General features: G+C 44.3%; 1 protein-coding gene across 3 annotated transcripts in view; it reads right to left on the bottom strand.

Moving 5' to 3' along the window:
* The window catches only part of SLC12A4 (solute carrier family 12 member 4), a 50,426-nt gene extending 35,838 nt beyond the window's left edge, over window positions 1-14,588 (bottom strand). For 2 of the 3 annotated variants that reach the window (XM_074158072.1, XM_074158071.1), the window contains exon 1: window positions 14,315-14,588. In XM_074158072.1, the coding sequence (XP_074014173.1) occupies window positions 14,315-14,588 (274 nt within the window). The remainder of the gene's footprint in view (window positions 1-14,314) is intronic. The other variant, XM_074158074.1, reaches the window with a different exon arrangement.
* Window positions 14,589-14,862: the final 274 nt, after the last annotated feature.

The raw sequence follows: 14,862 nt of genomic DNA, 5'->3' as shown, positions 1-14,862 counted from the left end.
CTGGCCATGCTGTTCCTGACACAGGCCAGGATGCCGTTGGCCTTCTTGGCCACCTGGGCACACTGCTGGCTCATGTTCAGCCGGCTGTCCACCAACACCCCCAGGTCCTTTTCTGCTGGGCAGCTTTCCAGCCACTCTTCCCCCAGCCCGTAGCGTTGCCTGGGGTTGTTGTGACTGTAAACTCCCTGAGGAAGGCCCAGGCTCTCAGCCAGGGATGCTGGGCAGAGCTCCCGCGAGGGCTCCCACCCGTGCCCACGGCATCCCGAGGTGCCATAATCCTCCCTGCCCGAAATATCAAGAGATAAATCTTAACTGAGGGGCTAAGTTTCTTCACAGAATTTTTGCGTGAATCAGAGTTACAAATCAGAGTTAGCAAATGAATACACCCAAGATAGGTATTCCACAGGGAAAAAAGATACAGTGGGATTACAGCAGACAAATTATTTTCAGGTAGAATATTTCTTCCTTGCATAATCAGGTGATTTTATTAGTCACAACATTACTTTTGAAGACATTAGTTCGCAGCCTTAAGGATAAAGTTTTAATATAAAAAGCTGTCCATGTCCATTTTTATTACACTTTGGGTTTTAGTTTGTTTATTTCTACAAAAGAAACTGTTTTAACACCGTTCTGGAGAAAGCACTTTCCAGATGTTAACAATGATACTACTTTCCCAAACATCTGTATTGTGAGATAAAACTTGGTTCCCTGCAAAAGACTGTGCTCTGTTCAGATAGCACAGCTCTTCTCATCGACCACCAGAGGTAAAATTTTGCAGAACTCTATTCCCAAAGAACAGGAAACCCTCAACAAGTTTCTTGACCTTAGCTAGTAGTTCAAGAACACCAGTATCTTCCCATTTCAGCAGCAAAGCATTCAAGAGTACTGTTGAAGTGTATCAAGAGATTGTCATGTTAATAAGACAACCTAAGAAACATGTAGATGACAATCTGATTTCAAATACATTCTAAAGCTGCTTACATACTTTATTTATGTGGTTCCTCACATGTGGCTAGGCTAAACAAAACTCTCATTCACTCTCAGAAATGTTATGAAATCTTTTTCTTGGTTTATTCAGGAGACTATAACAAATTATTCCAAAATGGATGTCTCCATTTGCAGACATCATTATCTATAAATTTCCTAAACAGAAATCAGATATTGTTTCTTTTCTTAAATTATTCACTTTCAACTGCTTACCAAAAATCCTAAATCAATGTCAGTAACAGACCAAAGCAGAGCTCTTATTTAAAAAGAATAATAATTAGAAAAAAGACAGCCTATTAGAAGCGTTTGTTTCTCCATGGACAACACACAGTTAGCAAGAAACACGATGCATTTCTAAAATGAAAATTCTGATTACAAACTCATTTGTGGTAGCAGACCAGGCAGCTGACACCACAAATCTGATAAGGAACACTTGTTTTCACTTTAGCTACGAAGCAGTCAGTGTTAGCCAAAGCACTTTTTTCATGCAAAACAGAAAGTCATGATTTAAGATGTAACTTTCAGGTTTTTCAATACTGAGAACAAGAGTTTTGTTAGTTTACAGTAACAAAAGACTGATAGCGACATTCCAAGCTCAGAAAAAACACTTCTCAAAATATTTTGAAACTTTACTAAGTTCTAGGGGTTGGGGAGGGCGGGGTTTCAGGTGTTGGGGTTTTATAAGGAGTATTATATTTATATCAGAAATAGTAGAAACAGGAAATAAATAGCATTGCATCTGGTCGGATAAAACTCAGTCACACTACAAACTAAGCACTGGTAATGAAATAAACAACTGGAATCTGTTAATGCCAGTTCACTTGAGAGCTTGGGTCTTTTTCACTGAAGGTGGCAGAACATGCGAGGTGTAAATTTGAGGCTGACCCGGTATTTTATGAAAATAAAGGCCAAAGTTGCACTAGAAAACAACCCATACAACAATACGGCTGTATGAGAGGAACGAATAGCAGAATGAAAGGATGGATCTTTACCTGGGCAGCTTTTAGGCAGCAAAGAGACCCTCTGTCCTTAAAACACAGGCTCCAACTATCAGTTACACCGAGGACACTGAACTCACACATGCCAGACCCAGACACACGCTTCCACCAGAAACTGCAGCTTAGGGCCAAACTACTGACACCCAGGGGTATTTTAAGAATATAACATATCCATGCACCATTTTCAGACACACACATTATTTACTTCACTGTTAAATTGACATTGTTGTTAAAGTTTTGAGTTTACTGAATTCTACCCAACAAGTAAAGGCGTGCTTCTTACAATTCATCACACACTACTCTGCAGATACCGTGTACATATTCATCAGCAGCAACAGCTTTGGTCTCTGCAACAGTGACACAAACAAAGCACAGTTTTACCAAAAAGTGAATTAGAAAGCTGTGTTGTTGGTAATATATTAGTTCCTCTGAAACAGTTCTAAAGACTGCCTTTGTTTGTGTTCTGCATGAAAGAAACAGCCAAAGCTTTCCCAGCCAACAACCTATGCAACTGTGAGGCTGCACTGGAGTACCGAATTAAGTGTACAATTAAGCCCAGATCTTTGATTTATCCCTGGATAAACGTGTGATGTTACTATCAGACTTTTACTGTATTTTGCAAAACTAGAGAACAGCTTTACCAATCCAGTCAGCTGATACTACACAACTCAAAGTATTTAGCAACTTAATAATCCTGTATTTCAGAAAGCGCAATGATTTTATTCTTCGGTTAAGATGCACTGATAGTTTCAGAACACTATAATCCTTTGTAGGTATTAATATCAACATGAAGTACTTACCCTTTAGCAACAGCTCTTTGCCATTTTCAGTAATTTGGTTTACCATTATTCTTCTTTCTGCTCTTAGTACATGCTTTAGTAAATGTCTTCTCAGTGACGTCCTGAGGATTGGACAAGTTTAATAATGTCGTATTCCCAAAAGAACTTTTTTCCACCTCCTCCGACAAACTGACTGCTGGCTGCAATGCTGAATGGGACCAATCTCTTGCAGGAAGCAAAAGGGTTTCTTACAGAAAGCTAAGCTGACACTGATATAATCCTGGCATTATAATCCTTTCAACACTGAGAAAGTATACAAGTGTCAGGATCTTACTGAAAATGCTATTTATTAAATCCAAACGCAGCCACATTTAAGAGGCACGTTGCCAGCTGTTTGCACACTCAGAAAAGTGTGTGCCACAAATCTGCCGCTTGCTGGGGGTGTAATCAGACAGCGTTTTAGAGCTGCTAATGGCATGAAAGTATAGCTCTGTGACGTTAGCCCTCCAGGCATTTCAGCTTTCAAGTGAAAACAGTGATGTATTTCTTTCCATCTTCAATACTTTTTAATATGATTACCCATTAATGGATGAATCATATACAATATCACAAAAAAGAAAGCATCAGCATGATGAAATGGAGGTTTATATACGATATATAAGTAAATACTAATTTAATGATTCTAAGCAATTCATAATTACCAGAACTCACTCCATCCTGCTCATTCATAAAGAGGTCCTCTGGATACCAGCACACACCACACTGAGGCTTATCTTCGTTATACAGTAGGTGCAATCACCAAGAATGCCCATGTAATTAAAGATGCCAAGTCACTTTTGAGAAATCGGATTTAGGAAATCACATCATTTAGGAGCTTTCATAATATAATTTGTCATTGCCAGCTGAAAAAAACACTATAAAAACAACCTTTGTACTTCACTGTAATCCACTTCAGAGGTTCTTTCATGTGGAACGACTCCAAATAATTTCTCACGACTATCCTCCCTGAAGCTGTCCCTTCACATGCACGAAGGCACCTCAGATACAGCACACCCTGTACCAAAGTATAGGGAGAAGCATTCTAGCATTTGCCCTGCCCCAGGAAAAGCCTTTAACCTTGCTGTAAAATGTTCTCACTTTCCCTGAGAGACAGCAACATACATCTACCAGACCCGCGTGGAGATTCCATGCAATACTCAATTTACCTTTCTCTCTGACACCAACTACAGGAAACTGTTTTCAGCTCTGTGCAGCTGACCATGGCTGCGCAATAAGAAAGAGAACAGATCAACAGCACAAAATCCAGACTCCAAAAAAAAAAAAAACCCCAACCCACACCACAATTTCAGATGTACCTGCTCCCTGCTCCAGCTCAACGTGTGCCAACTAAACAATTATACAGGCCCAAACCATGGAGTGAGAACAAGCAGGTGGGAACGGTGACCATTCAGTCAACACTACTAGCAGCTCAAAAAACTTCCTGCAGGAAACAAAGTGGAAATAGAGGAGGAATGAGCCAGGGTGCTAAGTATCTCCAGACATACAGAAAATAATACAAAAAAGAGGTTTAATGACTTTGCAAAGGTCAATGTATGTACATTCTATGCATTACATACAATGTACATTAACAGACATAGAATCATAGAATGGTTGGAGTTGGAAGGCACCTTAAAGATCATCGAGTTCCAACCCCCCTGCCCTGGGCAGGGACACCTCCCACCAGACCAGGTTGCTCCAAGCCCCATCCAGCCTGGCCTTGAACCCCTCCAGGGATGGGGCAGCCACAGCTTCTCTGGGCAACCCGGGCCAGGGTCTCACCACCCTCACAGCAAAGAATTTCTTCCTGACATCTAATCTAAATCTCCCCTCTTTCAGTGTAAAACCATTCCCCCTCGTCCTATGGCTACATTCCCTGATCAAGAGTCCCTCCCCATCTCTCCTGTAGCCCCCTTCAAGTACTGGAACGTCACTATAAGGTCTCCCCGGAGCCTTCTCTTCTCCAGGCTGAACAACCCCAACTCTCTCAGCCCATCAACTATCCATTCCTGGAAGACAGTAGAAAGATATCTCTAATCAGCTACAGTTTCCTGTGAAGCCCTGAATGTTTTATTAAGAATTATTAAGTTTTCAGTTAACTCATACAGAAAGTGCTGAACATCAGATTTTTCTTACATTTGAGAAGTACCTTGTTCCATGTGAAAACAAAGCGCGTGAGAGATTTGTTTTAACTAAGGAAAAAAGAAAACAAACAAAAAAAAAAAACCAAACAGAGAAAGATAAGAAAGAGCTAAGTTGTATACGCTCCAAGGATGAAGGGCTGACCTTTCAGTGCGAAGTGCTACAAACAGCCAAAACTCACTGTAACTCTGGTCATGATACTCAAAGAAAGTACAAGTCAGCGTGAGACTCCTCCAAGCAAAGGAAGTCACTCCATCCCATGGAGTACTTTAGAGGGTGGAGAGCGCTCTGATATTGCACATTATAAGCAATAATCCACAGTACTTGCAAAATAAATATACGTTCAAACACACGTTTATAAAGCTTTAAAGCTCCCTGCACGTACACTAAAAGACATCTAAACACAAGGCAGATAATCATCCCACCATCTGATTACATAGCATTGGGATTCACCAAACATAGCTAAACTGTACCTCCTTCTTGTTTCGCTGCAACCTCCCTGAAATTAATCCCTGACATTGCCACTCTGGAACATACAGCCACATCAAAAGCAAATAGTTTGTGTCTGCTTAGGCAAAGTAGCCAAGATATATGTTATATCCATGTGGGAATTGAATTTGGATATGGTTGGCAAGGTGATGCTCCACAAACAGCTGTGCCCTGGAGATCAAGTCCCAGTGCAGGGTGCAGAACACAGATTTGAATCAAGGGAAAGGAAGGGATCCTGTCAGGGGGAGACAGACAAGTGGTATTGCTGCTGAACACTTCATGGTGTAAAATCACAGACTGGAGAGTGAAAACCTTAGCGGAAGCAAGCTGAAAATACTGGGGAGCAGTAGGTTTTTAAATCCGACCCACAAGACTATTAAAGAACCTCTACCTTTGTCCTTTACATCAACTCTGGATACAAACATATACGATAGCAAGTAGTGATAAAAGTGATGTCAGTTATATTATTTAGACATGGATGAGGAAGGCAAAGCTCCTGAATGCAAAGGCAGAAGGCAGAGGAGAAACAGCGATGTGCTGTCCTCCATCAGGGACAGCAGCAGCTCCGCCGTCTCCTTGAATTGCTCCAAGTCCTGACTCAGACCTGACTCCTACATGGAAATCCAGAGGTGGACTTTGCACATAATAGCTAAGCTCGAGGCTGCTCAGCTTGCAAGCACAGACAAGGTCATAACACAACGTAGCACTGCCGCAGATAATTTTATGAAAAACAATTACACTCCAAGGCATAAAAACTGTGTTTTACTGCCACAATCAGCAATTTAAAGTATGCAAGAGCAAGCCTCAGCAAGTTGGCTCTGCTTAGGAGTTACCCTAACTCAGCAAATGGGGAGTTTCTAATGGCACACCATAAAAACCTTTTTTTCCCTTTGACATGGAAGTGAAAGGCAAAAGTTTGGATGGTGTAACCTGCTTCACAATAAGAAGCTATCTGTAACGATCGAATGACGTTCTAAATCCTTCAGATAGACACAAGAAATTTCTGGCTACTGGTAGGAGATGAAAATGAAGGTTAGCAATTAGACTGTAGGGAAAAAAAAAAAAAAGCACATACAGTTTTGTTCTGGCATAATTAGTTTGAACCTATACATAGTACAGGCTGCCTCTGCCCCAAACACAGAACTCTGCGTCATCTTTCCTCTCCCAGGATCTTGTTATACAACCTCTGCTACGGTCCCCTGCGAGCCAGCTTCCAACACCAGCTCACAGCTTTGATTCTCATTTTCAAAGTGATCAATGAATTGCATCCTAATTATATTACAGACCACGTGTCAATAAATGAAAGAGCTGGGCTTCTAGGACAATGCTGGTCACTCGGGTGGAGCAGGGAGAAGGGGGCAATTTAAGCATCGTGGATTCAAGGGGATGGACCTGTGGGACAAACTTCCAGAGAACATTAGGCAAACCCAGAATCTGGGTGCCTTTGGAAATGCTGCTAAGCCATGTCCTGTGCAAACAAGCTTCACGGTTTCCTGTCAGAGCACTGTGGCCACCAATACAAAGGTGAGGTAATGACCGTCCCCCCACCGGTACCAGCAACCTCCTCCCTCAGCCCTTGCCCAGCCCAGCCTGGCACTGGCCTCTTATCTTCTGCTCAGCAAAATGCCATTCCATTTACACTTCCAGCAAGTCTCAGGCTACCTCAGGTCAGCAAAGCAGAGCTAACTTGGCACAACTGCCAAGTTATCAATCTTCCCCATTCATCCATAAGCTAATTGAGTCAAAACTCTTTTTGGGCAATTAGCTATTTATTCTGCACGTCAAACTCTGCCTCTCTGTCCTACAGAGCAGAACGAAGATCAAAAGATGATTAAGAAAAAATTCCACCAAGCCCCTGCAGCAGCAACAAAAATTTTGAAAAATACATATGGCCAGAACTGTTCTAACTTATATCTCTGCTGCTCAGACATGAATTAAGACTGCCGGAAAGTAAACAGTCATCTTTTCCAGGCCAAGCCTAATACCTACCACAAAATCTAAAGCCCTATTACATGACCTATTAGGAAAAAATGCTACTCCTCTAGCTCCAGTAAATTCTTTTTATGGTTCAGAAGTGACAGGTTGAGATTTAAGAAACAATGCCTGAAGTAAGAGTCCCTCAGGACAAATAGGCAGTAGACAGCCTACTGAATAACCGGGTACCGGGTGGGTATGCAGAGGACAGCAGAAGAAAGGCGGCCTGTACCACGTACCAGTATACAAAATGCTATCCTATCCAAAATCCAGAGAAGTTTACCCTACATGCATTATAAGAGCTGTATTTTTCCTGGTCATTTAGACTTCTTACATTTAAAGACAGAACATATTAAATGTATACCAAGTATTTGATTTTGCTAAAAGACTAATATTTTTTTGTGTATGGTATTCGATTATTTTGCTTGCTTAAAAAGAAGACATTGTTTGCCTAGCATTCACTACAGCAACCACTGTGAACGATGCACAGTTCTCCATGCGTGAAAAAATCCAAGTATACTGAAATAAATCATCCGAAGCAGCTCAACTGAAAGAACAAGAACAGTACTACTCATTGCTAAGGGATCACTTGGCATCATTTAAACAGATGCCCATTGAAAACTAATAATTAAGAAAGAGATTTTACTAAATCAAGCAGCAAAAAATACTGAAACTTTCTTATCTGTGAGAACAAAGCTTAGTACGATTAAAAGATTCAAAATTTCCGATTCAAAGGTTCCGGTTCAATGGAAACGTTCCTAAAATATAACTCCAATAGGCTTTAGACCATGTCTTAAAGTGGTGCAATTTTTCTCCATGGTTCAGGTCACAGCTCAAAGTATTTAACAAAAAAACCTTGAACCAACAGGTTGAAGACACGAACACTTTGATCAAATAAATCTTACTCCCACATATTGGTGGTAACAGCAATTTTTCTGTAATATAAATCAGTCTGCACACTAAATTATTTGTTACATCATCGTCAAGAAGAGGCGTAAATCTTCAATTTGGTCTTGGAAAAGGAAATACAGCTTTTCTCTCCTGGTGGCACTGGGTATCCCCCATGCTGCTATGTGCACTTAAAAAGAAAGCGGTGATCACCAAGTTTGATCTTCCCCAAGGTTGTTGCTGTTCTTTAACTTCAGCCAACTGCATTTATTTTGTTTGGCTACACTTCCTAGTCAATGAGGCTGCAAAGTACCTTAATCTCCATTCCACACAGAGCTTCAGAGCAAAAGCCAAACTTAAACTTTACACTGAAGAGCACGCAAAAATGCATTCCTTAATTTTGCTGCAGTGGGGTAAAGAAAGGAAATGTCAGTATTTTTTTTATGGAAGTGAAACACTGAAGAAATTTTTAATGGGGAATTGAATAAAACACACACAGATCAATTTTATACGAGAGAGAGATGTACTACGAACACAATATAAGAAACCCAAAAATTCATTTGAATTTTTTTTTAAAAGTGCAGAAATTGAATGAAATGACATAGCTTCAGTATGTAAAAAATGCCCAAACTTAGTCTCAACTCAAGTTTGAAATGGGCACTTAAAAAGTCAGAAGGAACAAGCAGTTGCAGGTAAAATTAAATGGAAAACCCATGTCTTTTTGTGTGCAATTGCTTAGCCTTCTAATACACAAATCACAAAATCACAAAAAATCCAAATCACAAAAAAAGAGCAGCTACAAAGGGGGTTTTTGGGTTTTTTTTTTTTTATCTTCTCTTTGGTTTTGCAACATACAGAATCACAAATACACAGTTACGGGAGTTGCTTTCAAATCACTTAGACGTATCACAAAGATACTTCCCAGAGCTTTTCCAAATAACTGAAATACCAGAGAACCCACAAAAAGGCCCCTGGTTTTCTATATTTAGCTAAGTCTCCTGGGCGCCAGCAGTTGGCACCAAGATCCCCTTGGTACTGGACAGCTGCAGCCTCTCCAGCTCCGTCCTAACCACCCAGGAGGTACACGCTTAGCAAAACTGACAGTTTATGCAGTAGCATGAACTTCTTTCTTTTCTTAGACAAGCATTTATATAGATGAATTAAACCTTAAAAAACTGTATGCTGCTAAAAGAAACTTGAGGTATCCACCATGGACTCCCACCAAAATGAGCTGCTTGGAGAAATTCCTTTGCTTACAGGCTGCAAAGGAAGGATATACCATCTCCCTCACCCACCCCAGCGGTACGATCGTGTCCCAAAGCACTTCTCCACTCTCATTTTTCACATACCGCGCTCTTATCTTTCTTTATCTGGAGCAAGACTCTACTTATCTATGCACCTGTATTGTTGAAAAAAAGTATTCTGGAGTTTGGCACTGCTAGCAGTGCTGTGCTAATTGCTCATTACACAGACAAAAAAAATCCAGGGCTTCAGGAGGATGACCCTGCTGCTAAGACCCCTTTCAGGATCCGCGTTTCAAGTTATAACTATTGCTGTGTATCCTACAAGTATCCTTTATGGAACAGGAACAAATATTGACGTATTTAGTGCTGACAGGACATCTTTAACATCTCCAAATTCACACATTAAACTTTCCAGTGAGGGAAAGCAGTTACCAAGCTTACTTAGCAGAACAGAAAAAAACCCTCTCTCATCAAAACGCAACTAAATTGAAGAAGATGCAGCCTCTGCACTGTTTACAAACCACCAGAAGAGACAGTTCACTGACATCAGGGTGTTCCCCTCCTCAGGTCACTTTCTTTCCTCAGGTCCTTTTCTTTCCTCAGGTCCTTTTCTTTCCTCCGCCAAACAATCCAGCGCCACTGCCTCAGCTCCTCCCCAGGCTTCTCACTGCAGATCTGAGGCAACATGAAAGACGCTGAAGGTGCACGTGCTACAGAGGTTATGCAAAAATATCCTGCTACGACTACTGTAACAGCACCACTTACCCACACTGCTGCTAGCAGAAGTTCTGGAGTTCAAGATAACCTAAAATATATTTGGACACATGTTTCTGTCGCTCCTATTTAGCTGTAGTAGCTAATTCATTATACGACTAATTTTATCTTATCTCTGGACTTCGCCAAAACACCTACATATAAGAATTAAGCGCTTTGAAAAGGAATTTTTGAATGATTTATGTATCCCCATTGAGAGTATCTTCAGACATATTTTATGTGAGCTTTATTTCAAGTCTCGTAAAGGACTTAAAACCTTTACTAGTAAGTTATCACATATTAAAAAGCAGTGAACCAAGAGGAAGCCTGAAGTAAAAGTGCACTGCTGTCACACCAGGACTTTCTTTATCCATCTTCTCAAAGATAGCTTTTTGCAAACAAGCAGCATAATCTGTCGGTGCACAAGGGCACTGCACATACTGATGCAGACTGTAAGCATGAGGAAAAGGTCTCAAGTCTAGTTCGGAAACTCTGGGCTGAAAGCAAGACATGTGATAACTGGAACATAAGCAGAGCAATTCATTGGCAAAAACTAAGGGTGGCAGCTGACCAAAGCTGGTTAGTGACACCAAGCTGATTAGCGTCTCATTTCCACAAACAAAAGTCATGGTAAGATAAATAACTTCCCACAGGACACAGGCCAGTGCCGCACTTTGGTTAACAGGGTGCACAATCACTGTGGAGCTGAGATTCCTGCTAAAGCAAAGCTTACTTGGCTTTTCTAAATGCTATTCAGACCCCACTCTCCCTCTTCTTACCCTGTGTACCCAACCTAACATGCTGGCATCATTTCAAAGACTGAAGAGATGCCAAATTCACATTTCTCATCCCTGCCGATCCATAAAGCAAGGCTCACATGTTTATCATAGGATCACAGGAAAATTCTTTGTACTTCTTTTTCTAAATGGAAGATGTCAAAATCTATTACAAGTAGTGGCAGTCGATGGAATCTGCTTAGAAAAAAAAGGGCTAGTTTTATTCACAAGCAAACACGGGAGCTATCTAGTAAGGCTAAATTATTGCACACTAATTTAGTCATCTTATGGAAATGGTTGACAAATTCTTTTGCAGAATGGCTCCACATCTGTACTATGTAGATGACACCGTATCACTTGATGTCCCAAATAAGGCAAAATTCAGAAAAAAGATTCAAAAACAAGGGTATGACAAACAAAGGTTGGAGTGAAAAGGTCAGAGTGAAACAAGAATCTGTCAGAATCATAAGCAACAGGGTAAGAGATTGTGCAACTGCCCACTGCTCCAGACCAGCTAGACACAGTTACGTTACCATGACAGACCACAGGCTTGAAGGGACGTATCGTTACTGAGTCACTTTAACTCATCTCCTGTCAAACTCAGCAACCCAAAGAAGGCTTTAAATAAGGTCCTGAATAGCAAGTTGATAAAATAAAATCTTCCCTGGAGATTTGGCAGAGCAACTGTAACCAACTCCTCACACTGACTATGGTGGAGCTACTGGATGGCATGGAAAGACTGGACAACGGGCAGTGCTCAGGCAGCGCTGTGCACGTTCACGCAGTGCCAACACGAATCGTGGGCACTTTGCTAGGGCCTGAAACTCTGCACTCAAGTCAAACAGAGCTTACCTCGTCTGGAATCAGGGGCATCACCAAAACCAACAAACACCTCCACGAGCCACAGAAGGCTCTGGAGGGTCACTCTCTTCCCTTTGCTCTGCAGCTCCAGCCAGCGCTAAACAGCTCTGAGATGCTCTGTCTTCAACAGGAGTTTCCCGTCTCCACGTGTCATATTATCAATGCTCCCCCAGCATGAGAGGCTATGCTAACACTGCACAGGGTGTAGAAAGAAGCACCAAGAACCAAAGCAACAACACAAGGGAGTTCAGATTCCCCTCTACAGAGCCAGAAACCCAAGAAACCTAGGAAGAGACAGAAGAGGCCAGTGGGGACGAGCATGCTTGTCAGTACAGGTAGGCAAGACAGCATATCTTTATAGATACACCCTGAGGACATGAAACAACACTTAATTACTGTGAAAGTAAATTAAAAAATAGGAGGCAGTTATAGTTCAAACAGAAACAGAACTAACTACCATATGTTATTAGAGATGTTACTAGATATTTATCAGTTTTAAAATAAAGAGACTCAGCTAACTTCCAGCAGCATGGCTCCGTGCTGCAGTCGGAACAGCAGTACCTAAGAGATCACGGCTTGCCAGCTACTGACAGACTGTGGCAGGGAGCTGAGTATCTGGAGGTGTGTTGTTTGCGCACATCCAAATGACAGGCAGTTTGAGCTGACCTTCCTTTGTCCACCACAGCAGTAGCTTCCACAAATCACACTTACCAACTCCTGGCCAAAGCTACCTAGTGGAAAAGAACCCCACGAGGTCTCAACCTGCTGAGATGGGTGAAAAACACCTGTTACTATCATACATGTGAACTATACATTAGGCAAGCCGAGAGTAAAACAGACCTTTTTTACAAAGTGAAGTCAAGGCCCTGCACAGCCTTTGGGAGCCTCAGACTGTCTGTGATAGCAGACGAGTTGGAGAAAGCACCTACTTTTTATCATTCCAAAATGCCCACACTAGAACCGGAAAGAAGTGACATAATGGACATTAGGTCTATGTAAGCTACTTGGTATATGAAAGCTAGAATTCCTTTAAAAACTACACAAAGAAAAAGAATGGTATGTATTGGAGACTGAAGCACAGATTCAGGGAGAGCTGAACACGGTGACAAGGCAGAAACTGGACCTTGATCTCACGACAGTTGAGCACCACTCAGCAAAATAACCCTTTTCTCTTCCTGGAGCACAGGCCTGAGCAGTGCAGGCTCCTTTCAGGGATTATTATGCATCCAGTAACATTTGCCTTCTGAAAAGTCTGACTGCACAGGCGAGGAAGAACAGGTCAGGTGTTTACTGATTTTTCTTTTGTTGCCTAAAGTCATGGATGATTCAAAGAGGGCAAGTCAGATTCACCAGCTAAGCCCACGGGAAGATCCTCTTCTTAAAGGTTACAGAACCAAACATAACCAAGGCAGAAAAAAGAAAGAGATCCCACAGAGAGCTAAATCAACTTTTTACCAGTACCACTCTACCCTCCAAATCTAAATATCCTTCATTTTCTCACTAGAAGCACTCACCGTATTTAAATGGATATATACCTCAAAGTCACAGCAAAACACCACGAGAGGCTGAGCACCAATATTAGCTGCCTAATTAAAGAATGTACTCCTCACCACCCAAAATCCCCTCCTACTTACCTGATCCTCTTCTGCAATTGGAATAAATTAACCACTAGCACAGAGCAGCTCTGCCTACCAGGAGCAGTTGTAAAAGCCACACAGGCAGGATACACAGGCTGTAGCATTCAGAGGCCTGGTTTGAGGAAGAAGGTCCGAGACGATTTTTCAAGATGCCACAAACAAGAAGAGCAGTCACCTGAAATTCGGCTACTTTAACTGAATTTTTCACCACCCGTTTATTTGAGTAGCGGAGCGCTGAAAATATCTGAGCTATCTCTGCGTGCTCTTATCACCTCTGGAGGCTGCAGCTTGTGGGAGCAACGATAAGGCCCGTCCCCGCTCCCCGCTGCTCCCCGGGCTATCAACAAGCGCCGGAGGGAACCCCCGGGGCGGGTGGTGCCGGGCCCGGCTCCTCCGCGCAGCCGAGGGGCTCCCCGGCCACCCGCATCCCCGGAGCACCCGCCGGCTGCGCTGCCGCCGCTCGGCCCGGGCCGCCCGGGCTGACACTTGGCCGCAACGCTCGCCCACCGGGCCGGGCTCCCCGCGGGCCTCGCCACGGCGGCACGGCCCGGGCACCGACCCCGCGGGGGCTCCTCCTCCCCTCGCCGCCCCCGAGAGCCGCTGCCGCCGCCCCCTCCTTTGTCTGCCGCGGCCGGCGGGAGCGGAGCGGAGCGGCGGGGGGAAGCCGGGCTCGCCCCGGCTCTCTCCCGCTCTCCTCCGCCGGGAGCGGCCGGCACCGGCGCCCCCCCGCCCCGGCCGTGCACCGCTCACCGTCGGAGCTGACGGTGTCGTAGGAGTCACTGGCGGCGGGCGGCGCGGCCGGCTCCCGGTAGTCCACCCAGCTGAGCCCTTCTACGCTGTCGTACTCGGCGCGGTGCTTGTCCTCCACCGGCACCACGGTGAAGTGCGGCATGGCTGGCGGGGCGGCGAGGGCTCCCCGCGGCACCGCAGCCAGGCAGGCGGGACGCGGCGCGGAGCCGGCGGCGCATTCCTGCCCCGTGCGGTCACTTCCTCTCAGGAAACCGCGCTCCTCAACTCCACCCATTCCCCTCCGAGCGCCGGGGCGGCGAGGCGGCGCGGCGGCCGCCGCCCCCGGGGCCGGCAGGCGGGCAGGCCGGGGCCGCCCCGCAGCGAGGAGCGGTGGCGGGGGAGGGGGTCGCTCCGCCGGGCGGGCGCGTTCAGCAGCGGGGGCGCGGAGGAGGGGCCGGAGGCGGCGAGGCGGCGCGGGGAAGGGGGAGCCTTCCTCCCGCAGTCATCGTGACGGGAGCCGGGCCCGGGGGCGGCGGGAGCCGCGGGGCGGGGAGGGGCGGGCCCCCTAC

Source organism: Numenius arquata, chromosome 13, assembly GCF_964106895.1.
Source record: "Numenius arquata chromosome 13, bNumArq3.hap1.1, whole genome shotgun sequence".
Taxonomy (NCBI): domain Eukaryota; kingdom Metazoa; phylum Chordata; class Aves; order Charadriiformes; family Scolopacidae; genus Numenius; species Numenius arquata.
This window is presented reverse-complemented; position numbering and strand designations above follow the sequence as displayed.